The sequence below is a fragment of the Nelumbo lutea genome, chromosome 4 (assembly GCF_056320005.1).
Source record: "Nelumbo lutea isolate HS-2025 chromosome 4, American lotus-T2T, whole genome shotgun sequence".
NCBI lineage: Eukaryota > Viridiplantae > Streptophyta > Magnoliopsida > Proteales > Nelumbonaceae > Nelumbo > Nelumbo lutea.
In genome coordinates, this window is record NC_142687.1 from 88,140,923 (window position 1) to 88,166,981 (window position 26,059).

At 38.6% G+C, this 26,059-nt stretch overlaps 3 protein-coding genes across 3 annotated transcripts; all 3 read left to right on the forward strand.

The window, feature by feature from the left end:
- Nucleotides 1–796: 796 nt before the first annotated feature.
- LOC148861614 (monothiol glutaredoxin-S10-like) lies at nt 797–1,354 on the forward strand. Its single transcript, XM_088986370.1, has one exon. It carries the CDS (start codon nt 935–937, stop codon nt 1,241–1,243), a length of 309 nt encoding a protein of 102 aa, XP_088842496.1. The 5' UTR covers nt 797–934; the 3' UTR covers nt 1,244–1,354.
- Nucleotides 1,355–3,914: 2,560 nt separating this feature from the next.
- On the forward strand, nt 3,915–4,702 carry LOC148861615 (monothiol glutaredoxin-S11-like). The gene has a single exon (XM_088942010.1). The coding sequence runs from the start codon at nt 4,207–4,209 to the stop codon at nt 4,510–4,512; it is 306 nt and encodes a 101-aa protein (XP_088798136.1). The 5' UTR covers nt 3,915–4,206; the 3' UTR covers nt 4,513–4,702.
- A 13,742-nt stretch (nt 4,703–18,444) lies between these two features.
- LOC148861616 (membrane-anchored ubiquitin-fold protein 3-like) lies at nt 18,445–26,059 on the forward strand. The gene is made up of 5 exons (XM_088981928.1): nt 18,445–18,729; nt 19,143–19,339; nt 19,430–19,654; nt 24,065–24,235; nt 25,771–26,059. The coding sequence occupies exons 3-5, from the start codon at nt 19,522–19,524 to the stop codon at nt 25,824–25,826; spliced, it is 360 nt and encodes a 119-aa protein (XP_088838054.1). The 5' UTR covers nt 18,445–18,729; nt 19,143–19,339; nt 19,430–19,521; the 3' UTR covers nt 25,827–26,059.

Here is a 26,059-nt window from a genome sequence, read left to right on the forward strand (position 1 = left end):
AATGAGAGAAAATAGGCAGAGATGGTTCGATCACACGAATAGAAGACCACCTATAGCATCCATAAGAAAATGTGATCAATAACGAGCTGAAGGGGCTAGAAGGTCTAGGGGTAGACCAAAAAGGACATGGATCGATAATTTAAATGCTCGTAATTCAACAATGGATATGACATTAAACAAAACTGAATGGTAGAATAGGATTCATGTAACCAATAACCCTATATAGTTGGATTATTAAATAAGACATATAAAAAATGGCTGTAATTTTAAACCTTTCAATCAATGACTAATATACACGGTAGGGTAACTCAGCATACATGTTAGTTTGTATAATATCCTTATAAATCGGTGTTTAAAAAAAATGGACACCCGAGTTGAATCTCTAACCCATAAACCCCTCCCTTTTCTAGGTTGATGACCAGTCCGGTTCTCTGAACATTGGTATTAATAGTTGTATATGGGTTAATTTGTACAATCCGTATTTTTAGAAGGGTATTTTTGTCATCCCAAAATGTGAAGCTGTACTTGTACGTTCCTAAGCAGTTTATTCCTTTCATGTAGGGCCAGATTTCCCCATCTGATTCTCCAACTTGTAATTCCATCGATAGTAATGCACCAAGGTCCCTGTCTACCAAATGATAAGGAGCCTTTGGGGCATCCTCAAAAGATCTAAAGAAACCTTTCTCTTTTCAATGTGTATAATTTTTTTTTTTCTGTATTAAACAATGTTATCTACCACCCTCACTGGCCTGTATAAATAAGGGAGCTCCAGAGCTAAGCCCATCACAGCAAATTTCATTCTCTTCTTCACTCACATTCATTCCCACCCAAATTTCAGAATTTCTGAGCCTTCATTCTAGCTAGTTCTTCTTTGGGTTTCAATAAACCAGCTTCTCAAATTCAGTTTAGCTTCTCTCTTTCTTTGATCTGCGGAATGGATATGATAACAAAGTTGGCATCACAGAATGCTGCAGTGATCTTTAGCAAGAGCTCTTGTTGCATGTCTCATGCTACTAAGAGACTCTTCTATGAACTGGGGGTCAGCCCGGCAATCCACGAGCTCGATCAAGACTATAGAGGAAGAGACATGGAATTAGCACTCTTGAGACTTGGGTGTAACCCTGCGGTGCCGGCCGTGTTCATTGGCGGTAAATTCGTAGGCTCAACACAAAAGGTCATGTCTTTGCACCTTGATGGATCGCTTGTACCAATGTTGAAAGCGGCCGGTGCCATCTGGCTTTAATTAAGTGATGATCATAAACTATCAAACTCAGCTCTGATACCATGTCAAAAGTAATCTTGTCTGTTCATTTCACAAACTCTCCTAGTAATTCTCTATTTCTTTTTTGTTTTCTCTCTTTGTGTGTTTGCGGCTGTCTTAGCTAATATACTAATTAATGAGAATAACAACATTAATATCGGTATTCATGAGAATAGGCTGTTATAATAAATACCCAATGGTTTAAAGTTTAAACTTCTCTCCCCCTTTAGTTTATAGTTCAATTTAATAAGGAATAAATAACAAAAAATGAGTGTTGTCTAGTCTTCTTTATTCTTTTATCCCTGTGGGATTCTTCTTCTGGATGGCTACGAATCAGAGACAATATGTACATAATTAAATCAAATTCCTCCAATAAAAACGGCCACATCCTCCTGGTTCGATTACTGTACAGAAATTCCTTGCAACACTTATGCCTCCACTTAGAAAGCATTTATATAGTAGTGGATTGAAGTGCCACTGTACAACATTAAACTGCTTAGAAATGAAGCTCTCCATGGAGTCTGACTGCTTTACCTTCCGACCACTGATCCTATACATATTAAGCAGGCCTCAAGTCTGAAGAGATTGACTATAACTACATTAGCTAGCCATATGTTATATAGCCAATTCATCAATTGCTTGTTGAACCAAATTGTCATGGTGTGTGTGCGTGTGTGTGGTGCGGATTAACACCCGAGTTGCATTAATTGAGCCATTTTGGTTGATCACCCGTGTTCTGGATAATGTGTAGCTTCATGTTACAGTCATGATTATGGTGTTTGGAGCGCTCATGTTGGCTTTCCAGATTTTCACCACACAGCCAGGGGCGGAGTCAGGAATTCTTTATGAGGGGGGGGGGGGGGGGCAAAACTTATATATGGGCCATAGGGGGGCCAATCATTGGGTGAGAAGTGAGGAGAGGGAGGAAACTTACATACAAAAAATGTATTCAAAATGCAGATTTCTGGACCATAGGGGGAGCCATGGCTCCCTTGGGTCCCCCCTAGCTCTGCCCCTGCACACAGCTTCAGAGGTTTCTGTGTGGGTCCCAGATCAGAATGCCAGAAGCCACATCCCGAAAGCCCTCCCAAATGGGCACTAATAACGCTATTCATTCATGTTCAACCATTATGCATATAGTGATTCATCTACAATGCTTAGGGCGCTGTTTGTTAAGTTCAATGCTTTGCTTGGGTCTTTGGTTGTACTTGGTATCATTGCTGTTTCTACAAGAAACATTTTAAGTTGATCAATACAAATTGGTATCTAACTGTTATTTTATGCTGTTTATGATCGAAATGAACACCTTAAAAATGCATGTGTGGGAAGCTGTTTGTTGAAATGTCAAATTGATGTTTCTCGCTCCAAATGGGTGATATTTAATATAATCATTCTAGTTGAAGTGGCCCTCATGTGATGTCTAACACATATTTCTCACCAATTTGTAATTTTGTATTGATCAACCCAAAATTTTATAGTCCACAAGTCGTCTGAGACTTCTGCACATTGTGGTCTCAACATGGCCCAGTTCAACTAGAGGGCAAAACCTTAGCCTGGACCATGGGCCTAGACAGTCTGGAATCTGGATCTCCTCACCCAAGTATGTTCACTCACTCAGACCTTATACTTTGCTTCTGCATCTGATAGTTGTACGGAATGCTGATGTGTTTACTTATGATTGGATTGCATAACCCATTGTATACCCCTTCATTGTTTATAACAGATCTAGAGTAATGGCCACCAACAATTCTTACATCATCACTTTGTATATGAGCAGAGAAGCAGAGAACCATATAAATGGTCGTTAATTTGAAGAAGGAAAGTGACAGCGGGGCACAGGGAATCGAATTCCCCGGAAAGCAATCTCCTTTGCAGATTGCAATCTTTCTTGATAGAGAACCTACGAAGAGAGAGAGAGAGAGGGGATATGGAATAAACTCACCACACTCAGAATTTTCTACTTGTATGCATGTGGGCTTCTTTGTGGAGAGAGGGTATTCCTCAATCCCAGCCCACATTCACAAAAGCAAAAAGGGCACAACTAAATGATGTAACGTGCCACGTGTAAGTTTGGATCTGCTACCTATAAGACGCTACCCACACCTTACTCATAAGACCCGCACATCGGGGACATCTCTTCATGAATGACAACATATAAGTACAAGACATGTCCTCGATGTGCGGCTCTAGCGTCTTGTGGGGAGTAGGTCTAAGCTTGCCACATGTACCTTTTTTTTTTGGGATAAGTAGACCGTACTCTCCCTCAGAAATCTGAAATCACAGCCATCTCTTAGTCCCACCGCCAAGATGGAGAAAATGGACGGCTATGATAGCCAAGCAGAAGCATTCTACATGGGGATTTGAAGCATCAAGATGATTGGTGTTGCAGGAAGAGAAGGAAACCAAGAAGAATGGCACATAGTTTTGTCTCCACGTCAACACATATGAGGACCATAGAGAATACTTGGTTCTGAAAGCAGAGCCAGAAAAGCAGAGCTGCAACTAGTGGCTTTAAGAGCATGGTGAAATTGACATCCAACAAGTCTGCTGGAGTTGAAAAATATCAGGGGTATTATGGGCTCTCAACTTGCCAAATTCCCCTTTGAATTGACTTGCTTAAAGAAATAGAAGCAGTCCACCCTCCTTTGATCACTATAAATAGTTGTCATGACTCACTCATTTAACTTGTCAAGCCCATCTTTGCCCAAGTGCTTCAGTTCAGACTGAGTCCTCTACTCTCTTCTCTTTCCACCCAAGAATATAAGTTGGTTGTCAAGTTCATCACTGATACCTCAACTTTAAGATGAGCAGCACTTGCTAAGTGGAGAAAGGCATAGAGCGATCTAGGCTTTGGTCTAGTTTGGTCCCATTAGCAGCTTGATTTGAGTCGCACGCGTGGCCGCCTCGACAGTCCAAGCATTGTTGCTTCATTTGGTGTCGTGGAAATGGAGAAGGTGATGAGAGTGGCTTCAGAGAAAGGAGTGGTGATCTTCAGTAAGAGCTCATGTTGCATGTGCTATGCTGTCAAGATCCTGTTTCATGAACTTGGGGTGAACCCCATGGTTCATGAGCTGGATCAGGACCCTGAAGAAAAGGAAATGGAGAGGGCACTCTCCAGGATGGGCTGTAATGCACCTGTACCAGCTGTGTTCATTGGTGGTAAGCTGGTAGGATCCACCAATGAAGTTATGTCCCTCCACCTCAGTGGCTCTCTGATTCCATTGATCAAGTCATATCAGACTCTAACCTGAAAACTACATGCTCTAATACCTTTATAATAAACCTTGCAGCTTATTTCCAGCCAATCACTGGAAACCTCTATTGTAGTGATGACTATCATGTGTTAAAGTAATTCTTAGTTAGTTTATTATATAGATATGTGTCTCTGTGATCTCTGTATTCTACTCTAATTTTCTTAATGAAGTTGTGCTTCCTTGGTCTCTTGCATGCTCCAATTAGTCCAATATAGCAGAGGAATACTGCTTCTGTTCACAATACTGCTTTCATTATATATGCTTAAAGGCTCAAGAAATCTGATGGGTGGTGCCAAACAACTCCCTCTTTGGAGCTTAACTTCAAATAATAATGATCACAAGCTGAACTTAACATCAATCAATTCCAAGGCATTACAGATATAAAGGTTTTGATTTGGACATTCAACACATTCATATTACTCTTAATAAGTAATAACCATGGTCTATGAAGACACAAATGAGAGAAAACAATGGGACTTTTGAGATTTTGCTGGCACTTAGCTTCTGTGTTCATCCATATCCATGAAGTCAAAAAGGGTTCTTTTATTGCATTTCCTTTATTATTTTATGATGATTTTTTTCACTTTTGGTATATAAATATATAAGCAGATAGACTGGAAGTAGTGTTCATGTGTCAACCACACCCAACTCAAGGGATATTAAATTAAGGAAGTTAGGATAGTGATGAAATCTTTTCTTCTAATTAAAGGCAAAATCAAACGGTAGTGGCCACTGGCATTTGTTGGGTTTTCTGAAAAGGTCTTCCACAGCTCCAAAGATTAAGATAAAGCTTGGAAGGCCTGTTTGGTAAGAAGCTTCCTATCTTTTTGGTCTCTTTTGAGTTTATCTTTCTACTGGGCTGTTTCTTTTAGAAAATATCTTACCTAATGATAAAAGATGTTTTGGGGCTTTAATTATGGCTTTAAGAAATTCAGTCACAGCCTGACCAAACAGGACCATGCCCATTGCAATACAAGAAGTTTACTCATTAATAGAGTAAAACAGCTTGGACCAAAACCATCCCCAGATTGATCAAGAGAAGAAAAAAGAATATAATCCCAAGACAGTAGACTTGATATCTATCCATGTCACCTGTATTAATGAGCAGCTCGATGGGTAGTCCCAAGCCTGTTTCTATTACTGATACTTGTATAAGAATGATGGGAAGCTCGATGGGAGGGGTTACTTTGTGTAGGTTCCTCGGAGCTGTAGCTTAACTTACACAGCTTTAAAACAACCTTGACAAAGCTGTTCATTAAAGCAAAGCATATTTACAGAGTGGCAAATAAAACCAGCAACCAGAAGCTGGGTATTTACCCCCTGTTTTTGTTCTAACTTCTTCCTGCTCTACCCAATAAAAAAGATTCAAAAGAAAAAGATAAACAACGGAGGGTCCTGAGGAGATTCTCAATGGATTATTGCAACTCTGCAAATTTGTCCACCACTATCCAACTTCCCTTCCAATGCAGTGAGCTCCCAGTTTTTTTTTTTTTTTTCCTTATGAACTGGTTAAGTTAAACCACTGTTTATTTGGATTAGAAGGTGATAGGATTCTCATGGCTTACACAACAACAGAATTTGGAAGGGATGAAGAAATGGAGCATGAAATGGGTCGGGTCAGGTTGTGGATGTGTATCCATCCAAATTACCTCATTTGACCATTGCCACTCTCAGCTGCTCTCTCTCTCTCTCTCTCTCTCTCTCTCTCTCTCACTCTCACTCTCACTCACAGGACTGGTGCAGTAACCTCCATCATGTATAGTGATGAGTGACAAGTGACGGGCAAAACATGGAGAATCCATGGACAAAGAAAGCAAAGAGCAAACGCAGGTGGGTGGGTACTGGGTGGTGACATAGAGAATCCACAAACCCCATGTGTGTTATCTCCTCCGACGAATCATTTTCCCATCAATCTTAATCAAGAATCTATCTGTTGAAACCCCAAGCGATGACCCTTCCTATACCATGGGAGTTACAATAGTAAGCAGCGTAGCTGCTATCCACACACACCAAAAAAATAAAAATAAAAATAAAAAAACTCTCATTACTAGTCTAGCTTTTTAAAAAGACAAAATTACCATTTATTCATCAATCGGGTTTTTTTTTTTGTCTTTTGTTTGAAAAAACTTCCCATCAACACCATAATAAAAAGGGCCAACGCCACGTAGCGCACGGCCGGCAAGATCTAGAGAGGAATAAATGTAGACAACCTTACCCCTGCAATAAATACATAGAGAAATTGTTTCCAATATTTAAACATGACCACTCAAATCAATTTTGATGCATCAAAACATGAAGATGGATAAAGGGAAGCAAAGAGAGGCTCACATGGGAATTCAAATCAACCCCCATAACGTCTCAGAGCACATCCCCTCCTTATATTAGGAACATCTCTCGAATATATATCAGAAATGATGATATCATTATTGGGAGATGTTCCCAATACACGACAGGGATGTGCTGTGGGACGTTGTGGGGGGCTGATTCGGTCTCATCACATGATATTTACTTAATAGTGTGTTATGCTTGCCATAGTGTTGGGAAAGAAAGCAAGAACTCCGGCCGCTAGTGGTGGTACAATAACATGGGGAAAACACACATGAGGACAATTTGGAGTAGGGGTGGCAATTTGATGAGCTGGACCAAGCACAGCATATCAGGAATCTGAAAAAGCCCAGTCTATCCTGGCCCACTTTTTGGCTGCAAGTGCAAATAGCAGGCTGAGTTGGCCAGTATTTTGTGCCACACCGGGTCAACCAAACAGGCCTAGGCCTAGTATGTGTGGTCAAAAAGTGCAAAATTTAAAGACTTCTAGAGCCAAAGCCAGACCTAAGACTATCAACTTAAAGGGGGTGTTCGTCTATGTGTATGGTTTTGTTTTTGAAAGTAAAAATATCTGTTACACATCAGCAAAAATAATACAATATTACTGCTGTGGCAGTTGTTTCAAAAGCAAAACCATACATATTGACAAACACCCTCTAAATGAGCAATAATTATGTATGAAAGTTCAAATTGATAGTAAATAGCATTACATATTTTGCATATTATTTATAAATGAATTTGTGTAATGGCAAATGCATGTGTGTAATTAAAGATAAAAGGGTGAAGATATTGATGTTATGGTGTATGACATGATTCTTTTGATTAAATTTAATGACTTGGCTGCACTAAAATCAAGGCAAGTATTAATTATATATGACAAGTAAAGTATTGAAATTAGTGTAAGAGCATGTAACATATATGTCATATGGTATTTGGATTTAACTTTTGCCATGCACCAAAATCAATGCAAATATAAGTATTTACTTTTTATATAAAGTCTGGATCTAATCCCAACAAAACATGTTTTAATACCCTACCAACATGATCCGACACTATACATCTCATACATGGTGGGCCTCACTTCTATGATGGGTCCCAGTCTCATGGAGAGATGTGCGGTGTCAGATGTTTTATTGGCATTAGACCCCAACTATAGCTATGTTAGATATATAGGCAATCCTCTGATTTTAGCTTTGTGTTTCATCCAATTGGGTCCATGTATGCTTATGTCCTTTGGTTGTGTTGAGGCTTTTGGTGGTTTTTGATCCATGTGTTCGTGTGATTATAATCAAGATTGGCCAGTTGGCTTAAAAAGCTTCCCTAAATGGACAAGAAACCTTGTATGTGGCAAGCATGGTGTTCTCCAACAAAATAAAGAATAAAAAAAATAAAAGTAGTTCGAGTTTTGGGTTGGCATGAATTATGAACTGTGGGATTGAACATATACCAATCCATTGGTTTCTGTTTGGGATGAGTGCAAATGCAAACATGAAAATGACAACATTTCTATTTGCACTTTTTTTTGGCAAAAGAACAAAGCACTAGAAGGAGCTAAAATTACATCTCCATGTTGAGCTTTGGGCCATAAAAGCATTCCCGGGGGAGAGACGAGGATAGAGGGCCTGGGGTGATATATATCTTAGGCTTAGAACTTCGATGATCAAATTAGTTGCCGAGTTATTTGAAGAAGGGTAGGTGAGAATTTAATGAGACATAAGTGTGAATTGAATGATAGTTTTGACCTTTATATAGGTTTCGGATGCATGACGGGAGTGTACATGTCGGACAGGTGGAGGACATTTTGTTGGTCTTCAAGACACCTGGAGCTTGGTTCAAAACACCTGGAGCTCGGGCAAGCCACCTGAAGTTCAGTCAAGACACCTGGAGCTCAATCAGGCCCACCTAGCACGTAATCAAGCCACTTGGTCAAGGTTGTCTTACGTGCTGACAATTCTGCTGCATGGATTGCTAGATGGTAAGCCTTTCCAGATACATGGTGGAGTTCGAAGCCTGCCATTTGGGGGTATCTTCCAGGGCCATTGGCTGGTCAGGACTTTGCAACAGCTTGGGATAGCTCATTTCTCCTCTATGAGTATGTTATGCGTGGTTGTGAGGTGAACCGTGACTCACGAGGTGGTTCCCATTGTCCCGAGGTCGTGCTAGGTCACCAAGGTCCCGTTCGTGGGTCAAACTACAGATCTCTTGTGGTTACTGTTGTTGCCTGGAATGGGTCGAGGGCAACAATGTCAAATCACCTCCAAGACAAAGGCTGGCTGATAAATCCGAGGGCTCTTAGAGTCGAGAGCCTATAAGTCTGACCTGTGAAGGAAGAAGTAACTCAGAGGCCCTAGGTGTTATCCTAGGGGCAGAGATTCTGACGGCCAAGTTAGCAAAGGCGCAATAAGTAAGGTAGGATGAGACTTAAGTAAAATAGCTCAGACGATGTCACCAGAAAACTAGAGAGCTGAAAATAGTAAACGCCAAGATAGCTTACCTAGAGAGTGACGCCACTTATTCATACTTTAATCTACTTGGAATTAGTTATAAGTAGACGGCTAGAATGCAATTTGCCCTATGTCGCAATTTGCCCTATGTCACATGTCGGCTAAGGATGCCACATGTCCATGCGCTATTAGGCCGGCCATGTGCGCCTACATCAGTTACAACTCTCAAAAAGCTTCATATGTTATTTGAGCTTCCCAAATGGAGTTTTAACTATCCTGATGGACAATTTTGATTGCCCTATAAGATATCCATGCGTGGCAGAAAATGTGTATATGTCATTGTCATCTCTACCGAGCTCCCTAATTGACCTTTAAATGTAATGAAGTGCATATGTTTGTCTTACACATTATACTGCGAGGCCCAAACCTGGACAAAGGAGGGTTATGTTATGTCGAGTTAGCACCTGAAATTAAAACTTTTTCTCCAATTTGATATGTTAGATATTAAAAACCTATTCATGGCCCTCACCTAACAACTTAAGCTTTTAGCTTGAACAGTTTCTAGAAATAGTATTAAAGGCTGTTTGACCAAGTGGTCTAGTGTTTGATCCTCTGACATTATTATTAATTAAATTTCATCACAATAAATGAGTGGGCTTGTGCTCATCCATGCTTCAAGCCCACTAGGGGGTGCATTAGAGAATAAAAACCCATTCAAGGACCTCACCTAACAAGCTAATATTTTAGGTTGAGTGATTTCTTGATATGGTATTAGAGATTTAAAACCTAATCAAAACCCTTTGGTCCTTGAGGTAATAAGCATATGCATATATATAGGTATCTAACTGAAAAATGTATGGTACCTAAAAAGCGCATAAGCAATCAAATGGAACTGAGGGATGCAAATAGATCGGATTGAATTCAAATCAAGGTATATCCGAATCCAATCTAATACTACAAGCAACAAATCTGATCCAATATGTTCATACAGACATTGATTTGAATTTGAATTCGATGAAAAAGTCAGATATTCGATTCTGATCCAATCTGATTTAATTTAAAAAAAATCAATAAATTATTAAAATAAAAATAAATTATAACAATTTAAATAAAGAAAAACAAAAAAATACAAGTATCTTGTCAATTATTTTCATCATATATATATACATGTTTTTATAAAAAAAATAATTAATATAACAATTTTACAAAAAGCAATATAAATAACGCATATATATATAAGTAAATAACATATATATCGGATCAGATCCTCTTAGATCGAATAGGAGATTATCCAAATTCGATCCAATTTTTGATCGAATCCTATTATCTTATCCAAAATTCCAAAATGAGAATATTTGATAAAATAAGATCGGACTTTGGATTGGATAGGAGCACCCCTAATAAAATTCATCCAAATTCATGTGGGTTTCTATTTAGTATGTGTTTGATATAACTTATATTTATTCACTAAACCTTTATTTTAATTTATTTACAAAACTAAAAAAACAATAATAAAACTATTTATCGACAGTTAAGCACCACTAATCACTATTAAACACAATATCAACAAAATAATAAATAAAAGCCTACCATATACAGGTACATAAATCAAGACCCGTTTTTATAAGTCTCGATAATACGAATCATCATTACGGACATAATACTAAAATGGCGCCTATGTGACCGTATTTGTTGAATAAACGCCCACGGTACCATTCCTTTAAGCCGTGCTCCAGCCATGCCAGAGAACTGCCACCCGTACCAAAGCACTCAAAGCATATTCCACATCATTTTGCTGCACGCAATCAACAACACTTCTTGGAAAATGCATGTCCATTGACAATATATGAAAGTTCGTTCCCCTGTGATCTTATCCAGTGAACTGTGTCTTTTGCTCACATTACTCTCCACCTGGCAAAATTTATGTTGAGCTTAGGTTTTGGGCCGGGTCTATTCATATTTTGATAAAAGCAAAGTCTGAACCCGGCCCATAAACTGGTCTATCCTATAGACAAAAGAGAGAGAGAAAGAGCATAAATTATTTTAATTTGTAGATTTTATTTTCATTTAGCCCTTGTTTGGGATTGCCTTTTTTAAGCACTTGTTGAAAAAAGTGCTTATATTAGGCTGAAACCATATCAGTAAGCACTTATATGCATTTGAGAAATAAACTCAAATAAGTGTTTTTTCAGGAAATTAGACCGTTTTGAAAAGTTTAAAATTTTGGCTTTTTTTAGGAGTTTTCTTAAAGAGCTTATCGTATTCACAGCCCGCCATATAATTTTCAAAATATTTATACTTTTTATTTAAAACAAGTGCTTTTTCGCCAAACACTCATAAGCACTTATTAAGATAAATATTTGTTTATCCTATCCAATAAGCACTCCCAAACAGGGCTTATGTTTTTCTTTTTTATAAAGTGGAGAAAAAAATAGATATTTATTTTCTAATCATGGGTGTGAAAACTGAATTGAACATATTCATGATCCACTTTTTCTAATTTGCGCTTGGCACAAAGCGTTCAATTTATGATCCACACCATCCACTATATCTCATTTCCCCTCGGCACAAAATAGATTCCAGTCTGTTTTGTTTGCACTGCAATTTTATTTTGTATTTATTAGTATTCTATCAAAATTAATATACTAGAATTAAGGAGAGATAGTTCTATCACAATTAGTATCCTATCATTATCACCTTAATTCTAGGAGAGATAGTCCTATCGAAAATTGGTTCTACATTTCCTCTTCGTATTCTAATTTAGGTAGTTGACCTTGTATCTCTAGCTCTATTGTAAATAAGGGTTGTAACATGTTGAATGATATATCAAGAATTATTATTTTCCCACTTGTCTTCTTTGCTTGTTCGTATCATGGTATCGGAGCTATCTCCGTCGCCGATATGAACGCATGCCTCCTGCTCGTTGACGTCATGATCCAAGCCGTTGGACCAGTAAGGAACTGAGTTTAGATCTTCAATATCTTCTACTCCTTCCTCGTCATCAAGCTCGTTCCGCAGCCAACCGGAGCAGAGGAGTCGTCGGTCTGGTCGTAGACTTGGAAGACAGAGGATCCAAGCTTCAGTTCTTTGTCTACTTTTGTACCGGGCGGCGGAGCAGGAAGACCCTTGTGAAACACAGACGAGAATAACAACTGGGCACTTTTCGTGATTATCCTGGAAGCTGGATTGATAAGCTTCAAAATCCACCTGTTCCTTCTTGCTTCAACAGGGTTCCAGATAGTCGTCACCGCCCGGTCATAAGGCATCATCAGTGCTCTTCGGAACGGCCTCTTCCGGAATTTGCCACCTATTCCTCCTTCCTCTTTGGATACATGACTCGCTTGAACTCTCCAGCACCAAATGCTGTCTTGTAGAACTGAACAGCGTCGACAGCCTTGGAAGCCTAAAGGACAAACTGAGGCTTGAGGGAAGAGAAGCTCACGATCTTGGTGCTTCCGTTCTCAGCCCCACCGTTATGGAGATCGAGAGTTGTAGCATTCTCCTGCACCATTAGTGAGGGATAGAGAGCAAGTGTACGGGAGAACGAGGAGGAAGGGAGGGATCAGACGAGCCAGACATAGCCGTAGGGAGTAGACGAGCCAGACATAGCCAGATTTTCACGTGATTCTGCGAAGTTTTTTTTTTTAAGGTCAGTCTTAAGATTTTCCTGTGATTTGTGTTGCTCTGAAGATCTGTGTTTCTCCTCATGGATTCATTTGAAGTTGCTCAACATATCTCTCATCCCATCACAATTACCTTCGATGGCTCAAATTATGATTTATGGTCCCAAGAGATGTGTAGTTTTCTCAAGGGCCGCCTTCTATGGCAATATGTGACTGGTGAGATTTCCAAACCTACTAAAGTTACTGATGAAAAACATAAGATAAGTTTGTTGAACGAGTAGAAAGATGGGATAGAAAAAATCACCAAATATTGACCTGGTTTCGCAATACTTGTATTGCAAGCATCAAGTAGGAATTTTGTAGATATGACTCTCCTAAAGAGGTATGGGATTTCTTACAAGCTCGTTATTCTATTTCTGATGATGTGCATCGGTTTCAGCTCTATAAGCGTCTTCACCGTATGAAGCAGCAACCTAAACAGGCCATTCACATTTATGTCTCTAAGTTACAAGTTCTTTGGGATTAGTTAGCACAGTGTGAACCTGAATAGGATAGTACCTCAGCAGCTACTACTTATTCTAAGCTTCGCGATCGCTAACGTGTTTGGCATCTTCTGATGACTCTCAGGGATGAGTATGAACCTATTAGTGGTACTCTACTTCAAAGGAAGCCCAATGCCTTCCTTTGAAGTTGTAATCAAAGATTTGCTCTCTGAAGAAACTCGACTAAAAACACTTCGAGATGAGCGATCCTTATTATCTATCGATGTTGTTCTTGCTACTCCGGGTACGTCTGCTTCTTCTTCAACTTTATCTAAATCTTCAAAACGGACTTTCTGCAATTACTGAAAGAAGACTGGTCATACTATTTCGGAGTGCCATCGCTTGCAAGCCAAAAATGCGTCTGGACAGAAGTCCTCATCCATGAGTTCTCAGGCTTCGAGTTCTACTGCAGCTGCTGCCACAGAGGATTCTTCTGCTAACACCTCTCCAGAATTTTCTCTTAGAGATCTCCAAGCTCTTCTTCACCATCTCCAACCTGATTCTGGTATGCCTTCTAATTCAGTCTTGTTCGTCACTCCAGGTACTACCTCATCATGGAATTTTGATTGTGTCTATTGCAATCATATGACATCCAATTCATCCATGTTTACTTCCAAGTTGCATCCTTCTATTGCACCAATTGTTCATACTATCGATAATTCCACCTTAACTGTCAAAAGTGTAGGAACTATGTCAACATCTCGTTTGTCACTTCCTAACACTTTTTTGGTACCTCAATTATCTCTAAATCTTATATCTATTAGACAATTATGTGAACTTGGTTTTGAAATACATTTCTCAAGTCGTGGTTGTATTGTGTAGGATCCACGGACAAGGAAGATCATTAGGACATGCCGTAAGGTTGGGAGACTGTTTGAGCTATCATCTCTTCAATTACCGTCTCTTGCTGCTGCTGTCACCTCTAGTGTCTGGCATTCTCGCCTTGGTCACATTTCTACCTCTAGGTTAGGATCTTTATTTTCTAATGGATGTTTGGGTCCTGTTAAAATAACCCACTTCGATTGTGTTTCATGTCCTCTTTCAAAACATCATGTTTTCCCTTTTAATATAAGTGATTATGTTTCTTTTGCACCTTTTAATCTTGTCCATTCTGATATTTGGGAATCTTCGCCTCATAATACCATGGGTGGTTCGCGTTATTTTATGATCTTCATTGATGATTTCTCTCGATATACATGAATTTATCTCATGCATAATAAATCTGAATTACCTGCAATTTATATTCAATTTGCCACTATGATCAAAACTCGATTTTCTTCTATCATCAAATTTTTTCGCACTGATAATGCCATGGAATATAGAGATTCTATCCTTATCCAATTGCTTTACAAAATGGAACTATCATTCATAGATCTTGTCCCGGTACCTCTCAACAAAATGGGCGTGCAGAACAAAAACATAGGCATATTCTTGATACTGTTAGAGCTCTTTTAATCTCTTCCTCTTGTCCTGAACGATTTTGGGGGGAAGCAGCCCCCACTATGGTTTATACCATCAACCGCATTCCTTTTCCTATTATTGGTAACATTTCTCCTTATGAACGATTGTATAGCCATTGCCCTGATTATCAGTCTCTTCATGTATTTGGTTGTGCTTGTTTTGTTCTATTACAACCTCATGAACATACCAAATTAGAACCAAAAACACGTCTATGTTGTTTTCTCGGGTATGGTATTGAACACAAAGGATATTGATGTTGGGATCCTCTTTCCCAACGACTTCACATATCTTGTCATGTTACCTTTTGGGAACACAAAATGTTCTCAAGTCTCTCCCCATTTCGAGTTACCACGACATCTTCACATTTTTTCACTGATCCTACTATTTCACTTTTTCCTAATGATTTACCTGCAGGTCCGACTACTTCTTCCTCTAATAGCTCTAACAGAACTGCACAACCTGCAACCTCTCCGACTGCATCTACCTTGGCTATGGATCCTCCAGCTCTACCTTCTTCTGAGCCCTTGATTGCTCCTGATGAGTTCAACTCTGACCGTTCTAATGCTCCACTCTGTCATTCTGATAGGGTCACTAAACCTTCCGTTCTTCGTGATTTTTATTGTTATTCTACCATTGCATCTTTATACAAACCTTGCACCTATCGCCAGGCTAGTACTAACCCTCTATGGCAGAAAGCAATGGCAGAAGAAATTCAAGCTCTTACAAGCACTCATACTTGGGATTTAGTTTACCTGCCTCCAGATAAATTCGTGATTGGTTGTAAATGGGTCTACAAAATCAAGACTCAGGCAGATTGTTCAATTGAGAGGTATAAGCTAGATTTAGCTAAAGGGTTCACATAGGAGTATGGCATTAATTATGAGGAGACTTTTGCCCCGGTTGCCCACCTCACCTCTGTTCGCAGTCTTATTGCAATTGCGGCAGCTAAGCACTGGCAACTATTTTAGATGGATGTTAAGAATGTCTTTCTCAATGGTGATTTTTCTGAAGAGATTTATATGTAGCCCCCCTGGTTATGATCATCTCCCTAATCAAGTTTGTCGTCCCCGTAAGGCTCTATATGGACTTAAGCAGGCGCCTCAAGCATGGTTCTCCAAATTCAGATCTACTGTTTGTTAGTTTGGTTTTAAATATAGCACTTATGATCATGCCTTGTTTATCTGGAAGACCTCTCAGAGTTGTGTACTTCTCCTTTATGTGGATGACATGATCATTACTGGCGATGATTTGCAGGGCATTTCTGCTCTTAAGACTTTTCTTAGCAAACAGTTTGAAATGAAAGATTTTGGTCGCCTCAATTATTTCCTAGGCGTTGAGGTCTCTTCCGGCCAATCGGGATGTTATCTGTCTCATGCCAAGTATGCTACTGATCTTATTTCTGCTCTTAAGACTTTTCTTAGCAAACAGTTTGAAATGAAAGATTTTGGTCGCCTCAATTATTTCCTAGGCGTTGAGGTCTCTTCCGGCCAATCGGGATATTATCTGTCTCATGCCAAGTATGCTACTAATCTTATTTCTCGTGCAAGACTCACTGATACTAAGATTGTTACCACTCCGATTGAGCCTAATGCCCATTTTACAGCCACCGACGGTACTCCTCTTAGTGATTGCACCTTATATCGGCAACTAGTTGGCAGTCTTGTATACCTTATTGTTACTCGTCCTGATATTGCGTATGTTGTTCATATTGTAAGTCAGTTCATGTCTACTCCTCGCACTACTCATTATGTTGTTGTGCTTCGTATCATCTGTTATGTCAAGGGCACTTTGTTTCATGGACTTCACTACTCCAGTTCTTCCTCTCTTCAGTTGATCGCATACTCTGATGCTGATTGGGTCGGTGATCCTACTGATAGATGCTCCACTACTGACTATTGCTTCTTTCTTGAAGATTCTCTTATATCTTGGCGTAGTAAGAAGCAAACAGTTATCTCTCATTCCAATACTAAGCCTGAATATCGAACTCTTGCTGACACTACCTCCGAGTTGTTATGGTTACGATGGTTACTCTATGACATGGGACTTACTCATTCATCTGCAACCTCACTTTATTGTGATAATCGTAGTGCCATACAAATTGCCCACAATGATGTATTCCATGAGCGCACTAAGCATATTGAGATTGATTGTCACTTTATTCGTTATCATGTACTCGAGGGTACTGTTCGCCTTGTTCCCGTCTCTTGCCAGGATCAGTCTGCCGATATATTTGCCAAAGCACACTCTCCTCTTCGCTTTCGTGCTCTAATTGGCAAACTCCAGATGACTGATACGTTACCATCTTGAGTTTGAGGGGGGATGTTAGTATTCTATCAAAATTACTATCCTAGAATTAAGGAGAGATAGTCCCATCATTATCTCCTTAATTCTCGGAGAGATAGTCCTATCGAAAATTTGTTGTATCTCTAGCTCTATTATAAATAAGGGTTGTAACCTGTTGAATGATATATCAAGAATTATTATTTTCCCACTTATCTTCTTTGCTTGTTTGTATCAGTATTAGTGCCAAAGTATAGAAGTGTAAATGATTTAGGCTCAGTTTGGAAGGAGTATAAACACAAATATGTATAGTATAAATGCATATAAAATGTAAGGTTTTATACTCTACAAATTTGTATTTGTATTTCTTCCAAATTGAGTTTTAAGTATAAATTATTTTTGTTTGTTTGTATGGATGAAAGAAAATAAAACCTGAACAATTTTTACCTTGTTTTTGTTTCAATTTGTATCTTATTTATTTCTTCTTATTGCACCCTTGCACATTTGTATTAGTGCAAATGAAATTGCAATGCAAACAAACAGGGTTGCACTATTGCATAAGCTTTTTTTTGGTAAATGGTAACGCACTACTTGCATAAGCTGAAATCTTGCAAACAAAAAAAAAAAAATAACTTGCAAGATAGGATCCGAGTTCTATTTCAGTTCGGGTTGGCACCCAGATCAAAAGGTTTTGGTCCAATCCCGATTTCACGAAGACACGAAGTAGATGGTGTATAGACCATCTACACCCGACCAGACCAGCCTGATTCGGATTGAATTCTTTTTGCTCTTTTGCTTAACATGAGGGACCAGAAAAACTTGCCACGTGGAAAGAAGTAGATGGTGTGTAGAAGCAAGTTGGGCACACCCGATTTCCTCTTCCACATCCACATTTCAAAATCGTGTGGAAAAAGTACTGCCTCTGCCGTGGTCAAAAAGGCAAAAACTGCAAAACCTGACCCTGTCTACAGTACCCGCAGAGAATTTGCCGTTTTCTTGCATTTAAAACAGTAGGTGGGCCCACAAATAGTTGAGTAGATCTCCTTTTTTTGGGGGGTAAAAAAGTTAAGTGGATCCAGTAGGGCCCAATCCATTTGTTTGTTTCGTTTTGCTTTTATTTTAGAAGGGCCCAATCCATTAGCGCATTATAACGGATTTGCAAATTTCCGAATAAACTTGGGCCGTTCGATACCTTTGTAGAGATGCTCCTGATGTGCGACTGTAATGGCTTGTTAGGAGATGTTGGCAGCGTTCTATTGGTAGCGGATCTAAACTCGTCTGGGGCTGGGAGCCTGGGAGAGTGTCTCTGTAAATTATCGTCTCTTCGTATTATTGTCTGTAATTGTATCCTGCTCGTTGATCAAATTTCAGATTTCGTGTTCTTTCATTCTTTGATGCACACAGAAGAGAGAGTGAGAAGGCAAAACGAACTTAATACCAACACTCTAATCCTGGGTGAAGCCCAACGACATTGAATTGGTTCTCTTTCTAATTCTAACTTTCTAAGCTCGAATCTTGCATCAATGGCGTCTTGATTTGGTACTTGCATTGCTTCCTTCTTTACGTTAACCGAATATCTAGGGTTGTGTGTGGTCTTTGGAATCTTTTTTGCTTGTTTTCTTTTCGGCTAACCTTTTTCGCTTCTTCTCTCTGTTGGTTACACCGCTATTCTCGCGTTCTGTATTTAATTGTTCTTTGCTAGATTGTCTAGGGTTTTTTTTTTAAATCATTTGTCTGCACTCGCTCGAAGAGTTTAAAAGATTGGTCAAAATTCAAAGGTTGGAGAGAATCCCACAGATCAGATGTTCGTAAGCTAATTTGGGAGTACTCCTGAGCATTCGTTGTCACTGAAGAATCAGAATGAATTTCCGAGATCTTTGTATGATTCTTTTGTTGTTGTCGTAAAAATCAAGATCTGATCTTTAGGGTTCTCTGATTCTCTCTTCTTGCAGAACTTACCTGTATCAGCAGTTCTCTTGAGAAGCGTTTGGCTCGTATGAAGTGTGTACTTGGTCAGATTCCTCCACTAATTGTCCATTCAGCTGTCCTTGATGTTTTGGCGTGTAGCAGACCCATTGGCACATTTGTAGGCATCGGTGTTACGAGCGATCTATGGCGGTGATTGCTCGATGTCCAGACGTAGAAGAAGGTGCCAGTCTTCCCCTTAATTGTTTTCTATTCTTTTTTGGTAGTCCCAGTATCGAGATATAAATTGAGAATCTTGTGGTTCCTCATGCAGGCGACAAGGGAGGAACATAATTCTTCGGTTCAAAGAGTTTTTCCTGTATCACGTTGGAGCTGAAAGCTTGTCACTCAAGAAGAAGTGGTATTATGGCAAGAGGCGACGAAAGGGTTGAACTCAAGTTCCGCATCTTTGATGGAACTGATATTAGTCATAGTACCTACGCTTCGTCTACTACTATTGCAACACTCAAGGATAGACTAGTTGCCGAATGGCCTCAAGGTTAGATCATTTATTCTTCTATATTATTTTTCCTTTGCCTCTTTGAGTTCTGTGTTGTCTGAGACGGTCTTTGTAGATTCGCTCTACTTCATCGTCATCTGATCCATATAACATGTGATAGTGTCTGAGAGTTTTCGAAGAAGTTTAGTAGAAACTTGCACAGTTGGCCCAAGTTGGCAAGTTCTTTCCACATCAATCAATCAGATTGGCCATTGAATGACACATTTGAAAATCCTTATGGCACGGAATCAAGAAAGATTCTCCCATTTCATAATAATCGAACCTGTCTTGCCCCAAGCACATTGTTGATGTACGACCAGCTGTGGCCTCATTTCTGTTGAGAAAGTCATATTCCTAGTCTGTAGACGTTCCTGAACCTATTTTGACTATGGAGCTTAGATTCCCCTTAGCCTGCATTAGCTCTACTTCACTTTTATTGTTTTATTTTTCTCGAGATACTAATGAAGCATATTAGCTACTATCAATAATTTGGTAGTTTAAAAGGTGTAGGGTTTCTGGACAAAGAAAAGCATGTAAACAAGTCTTAGTTTGTTCAGCTTGTAACTTTGTAAATCAACAATAGTGGATAATAAGGTGTTGATTGGGAATCCAAGTCTCAAATACAGTGTAGGCTGAATGTTGATAAAAAAATACAGTGTAGGCTGAAGCTTTTATGCATGGATTGAATATTTGAAGGCACCCAATCAGATCTTTCCATTTTTGTTTTTTATTGATTGGTACTATCATATTCTTTTTCATTTGCTTCACCGGTTGTGGAAATTCTTCTTTGTTCATCCTACTTTGGTTTCTAAAGGGTCAAAGAGGCAGAGTCGCAGATAGTAGTGCCTTAGTATGTAGGAAGAAGTATCATATAATCATATGGAATTAATTTCTCTTCGTCTTTAGAGGGGTTGTGTTGAGGCAGAGAGAATAAGTGATACTTCAAGAATTTTCATTTCTGTTGCATACAGTACAGTTGATGTAACCTTTGGATATGCAGTCAGTCTTTATTCAGCCGTCCTTCTCCTTGTTAAATGGAAACAAATTTTTACTATTGGCATAATTGCCACCCTACCCTGGTTTAGGTCTATCCTTGGCCAACCAATTTATAGCTTAAATTCTGGGCTTCTTGCACTCTATCAGATGCTCATTGGCAAGATGCAGGTAGCGGGTAGTGTTTAAAGACAAAGAGTGCAGCAAAACCTTAGGACTCAGTTATGTTCTCTTATTCAATGAAACAAAAAATCAGTTAAAAACTAGAAACTATGTGATACTCACAAAAAAAAGAATAATGATTAGTTGAACACTGCAGTAGTAGAATTTCATTACACATTAAACATACAAAAGAAGAGACTGATGCATGCTCACATGTACAAATTAGCTTTAGATGGTTTTGAAATCCCAATATGTTGAGCATATTGTATTAAATGTCGTTGGGAGACACTCTTTTTTAATTATCTTTCATCAGACATGCTAACTGCAATATTATGAGCCTCTGGATTTGAGCCTTTTAGAGCATCGAGTGGTATAAGACTCATGCATAAGCCACACATCCCTTTTATAACACCATGTGAATTTTTTTTTTCTTTTTTTTCTTTTATTTATTTATTTATTTTGAATCAGCAACCAATGGTCAAATATGTTTTTTTAATGATATGAAGAAAGAACCCCAATTGGTAGGTACAAATGCAAATACAAGTAATACTTTTTTCTGACAAGAAAACTAAACTAAGGCTTCAGGGCTTTAGCTTTGTTGTTGTAGCCCCAGGCCTCCCCATAACAAAGCAGACCTTCCAACCAACCTCTGACAAGAGAATTGGTTAAAGCATTAGCTAATCTGGAAACCCACCTGAATGAAGTATTCAAGTATGCAGTTTGATAGTCTCTCTATGATAAACCTGAAAGTCCAAGGTCCATCTATTGCTGAGTGTACCCAATCAGTCACCACTCAGCAGTCACCTTCTATCACACCTATGTCCAACCAATAGCCAATTTCTGACCAATCTGAAGGACAAACAGTTTAGCCCTTAGAGAGTACACCCTTTTCTTTCACCTGAAAAGCTCAAGAGGATTATCCCTGTAGGGTCTTTTGAGTCTAAAAGACACCACCAATGCCTGATGGGCCAGGGTTGCCCAGAGCAAAGCTGTCAAAGTTGAGGGCCTTTGGGAAGGCTGAGATGAAGATAAGCTTTGGTTCAGCTAAGCTGGTCCAGCTTCTTTGAACAAGTTGCTTTGGTTCAGTTACATAAATAACATAAACTATATTTGGTAACAATCAGCTTACCTGCCTGGGAAGTCAGACAAGTCAGGTAATCTTGGCAAGACTCTTCAGATAAGCTATTCAAAGAGGCTGAAGCGGACAGCCCTTCAATTGGCTCATTGACAGCCAATTTGGCTCTCCGGATTCTTCACCAAACATAGCTTATAGGCTGTCTGTATGGGTCCCACACACGGACAGCCAGAAACTGCTGCCCTTCAGCCTCCCAAACTAGCACTGAGCTTAATGGCTATGCTACTAGGGACCATTAGTTTTTATAGAAATAACCAGCAATAATCCTTCATTCCTTTGGTATAAAATCTCTTAAGATACCTTTGAATTCTTCTCTTGTGGCAATCCAATGTGATTTTCATTTGAGGTGCTGTCAAAGATATCAGTTGCCTGTTGTCGACAGATAATATGATTTATTTAGTTGTTTGAATCAACAGTTATATATGCAATTGACCTTTGCTTCCACTTTAGGCAAAAGATGATATGGCTTGTGTCATGTGCCACAACAATTTGCATGTTACAGTCTATGATACCTGGATCGTGGTTCAAAGTGTCGATTCTACCAAAAGTCATTTTTTTACTCTTTTTGGTATCATATTTTCACAGGAATCTTACATCACCATCTTTTTACTATAAAAGCAACAGAATCTTCTAACTCCCCTAAAATAGCATTTCAGGGATCAAAAGATACGATATGACATGACAAATACAGGGCGTATTGTATCAATACATTGAACTTTTACCTGGATTACCTATGCATGCATAGCATACATGTATCAGACATAGATATTTGCCCAATAAGACACCAGATGCTGCATGGACTCTTTTAGGTATAACCTATAGAGTTAAAACTTTAAAATATGTTAATGGTATGTTTTAACAAATCATGCTATAAAGCTTTTCTATATGCTAAAAATTAATTTAAGTTTAGCTAGGCATAAGTTTTAACATATGACTGATACAAAAGCATGATATAGGCATATATTATATGGGATACCTGTATCTGTATGTGTCCATGATTTTAGGAAATGGAGATAATATCTCCTTCCCGTATCAGTGTCTATGTAGGTAACTATATATAGGCATCATATTCATAGGTACAGTTGGGTTATGCAAGTTTGATTGGGTTTATGCATCAAAGTTGCACACAATGTGCATGGTCCATGAGAATCCCATGGCAAAATAGTACAAAACAACTCAGAGCTGACCATTGTTGTGTTAGAGATGAGATTGATTTTGGTATGAGCCCCTCCCAGGACCTGGAGAACTGCAGTCAAAAGCATTTTTGTGTACTCCTTCCTTGGCTATATCAGCAAGGCTGTTTGCAATCCTTGGTATCCACATGAATGAATGGTTCATGTTGGATAAAAGTGATTTGATTTCCTCAGGGTATTACTGAGTCTAAGGACCTTCATCTTCTGCAATGAGCCAGCCAATTATGGTTTTACAGTCTCTTTCAATGCTGATATCAGCCCAGCCATGAGAGTTGCACAGTCTCAGCCCATGCAGTAGTGCTAACTGCTAAGGTTTCTGCTCTCAGGGAGTTGCTTGCCCAATTGGACCATTATAGCTTAGTATAAGCTCTCTGTTGTGGTTTCTTACTTCAGCCCCTATTCCTGATGAGCCCAGATTACTTAGGCAGCAAGCATCAAAATTGAGTTTTTTATAGATAACATTGACTTTTATTAAATAAAATTAATCCAAGTACATCGATCAAAATTGAGTTTTGGCTTACCCTGAGCTGGTCTCTCCAATTTTCTAGTGTTGGTTCTTGGTTGTCTGCCAGGTCCATAGCTTGCTACACTCCAGCCTCTAAGGATGCAGTCTATCTTGATCCCTTTGAATTCTTCTCTATCCATTAACCAACCTTTACTGTTATATTTCCTACAAATATGTGCACCTCTGTCTTCCTTTTATTGAAGATTCTTTCATTATGCTCATTCTAAATCCTCCACACGGTTGCTGTCCTGGTGCACTTCCACATAAATTTTCACCTTTTTGATTGTGATGGTGAGTTTTCCAAATACTCCACATGACTATTCACCATTTTTTTCATGTTGTCTTCTACTGTTATGGGTGAACTATGCTAGATGATTTATGTATACACTATGAAGTTTTTAATGGATTATTTCCATTGCCAGACAAAACAATCATACCCAAGTCAGTAAACGATGTGAAACTCATTTACTCTGGGAAAGTTTTGGAGAACAGCAAGACACTTGCTGAGTCCAGAATACTTTTTGGTGATCTTCCTGGTGGGGTTATTACAATGCATGTGGTAGTGCAGCCACCTCTAGCAAGAAAGAAGACCGGTATGTCATGTTTCATTTCTTCATTTTGGTCAGCTCTTTTTGAAACTGGCAGGATTCTTGTTGACAAAAGTCAAGCCAATCCCCCAATTTAAATGGTGGCAAACACCTGGTTGGATTTTTTTTTTTTGGGGGGGGGATAAAGATTGCTTGGATTTAAGCAAAGCTCGCTTGGATTTACCCATGGTTTATTCCTTAATTCTTACTTTGGATCTGCCTGAAATAGGATTTGATTTTCTTGTACTTTCTGCTTATTTACGCTTATATTCATTAATTTTAATTAATAGTTTTTTATCAACAACTAATATTAATTAATATTTGAATATTATCAAAATCTATTAGTGACCTTCAACATTTATGTAGTAACAATGCATTTAGTGACCTAGAATGGACATGGCACTTGACACCTATCCGTCTCCTGATACAAGAGCTTGACAAAAATATTTAGCAGTTTGTTCTAAAGTCTTTTCCATTCCCAAAGAGCACTAATTTTAGGGTGATGCATAAAAGAGGTAAAATCCATTCCAAAGTGATTGTGTCCAGACAGCAACAACCTAATTCCTATAATCCTATCCCTCGTATTTTCTCCCGTTTATAATAAATTTCTTTCTTTTTTTATCAAAAGTAAGTTTCTTTCTATTTACTAAAAAAAGGGTCTCAGTCAAAAGCCTTTTGTTTTCATTTATAGAAGTCCCTTCTTTCCTTTTATTCATGTCTAACTTTTTCTTTGGTAGATAAATAAAAATTTATACTAAGCAAAATATAAAAGTTAATGTTTAGCTCTTTGGTTCATGATTGACTCTGAGCTCCATATGTTGGTGTAAGAATTAGCTTGTGGGTTTCATTTTGTTTGGTAAACAAAGCAAATGATTTTTAGGAGAGAGAAAATGAACATGAAATTAAAAGAAACTCAGAACCAAAATCTCAAACCTTTAGGCTCAATTTGGAAGAAGTACAAATACAAAATTACAAATATGTAGAGTGCAAAACCTTATATTTTATATTATTTTGTATGTATTTGTACTCTTACCCTAATCAAAATCAACTGGAAAAACTCAAAACCATTGTCATCACCTATCCTCATGGATTAAAATATTGATATGTCTGATATCCGAACATGGGTATCAGTGTATATTGATATGGCCAATACTCACCCTTTTTATCTTTATTTTACTTTTTTTTATTTTATAATGATCAGAGGGTTGGGGAAGAGGACTGAGATGTTTTAAATGTTTCAAAAAAATCTGTTTATCGGTGTATCCAAGCATATGTGGGTATACTGTTACTGATACAGTACGCCCAATATGTATTAATGCATAGTGTCAAGATGCAGATTATCTTTTTTTCTCCCATAGAATTGTATCAGATGGACCATGTATCCATAAGCAACATTCTGGTTGTTTACGTCAACTGTGGGGAATTAAGAGTTGAAATAGCATATAAGTTTAAACCTTCTTTGTTGCGTCACTTTGTTTTTAGGGTATAACATCCGGTTTCCCTGCTGTTTTGATTTTTTTTTTTTTTTTTTTGGGAAACAGACAAAAACCAGGACGAGATGCCAAAGCAAAACATGTGCTCGTGTACAATCCTTTAACAAGAGTTGCTTCTTTATACCACAACTAGAGAGGAAATCCGCCCAATTTTTTTGTCAGATTTTTTTTTTTCCTACCAGAGTTACTTGGACCGATATTTCCCCATTCTCCCCGTTTTTTGTTTTACATGGTGGCCGTTGTTGTTGCGTTCCCATGTTGTAATCATTTTCTCTGTACAATTTAGCGCTAGTGTCATTATGTGAAATGAAACCAATCCTTGTTTTTTATCCCTCTA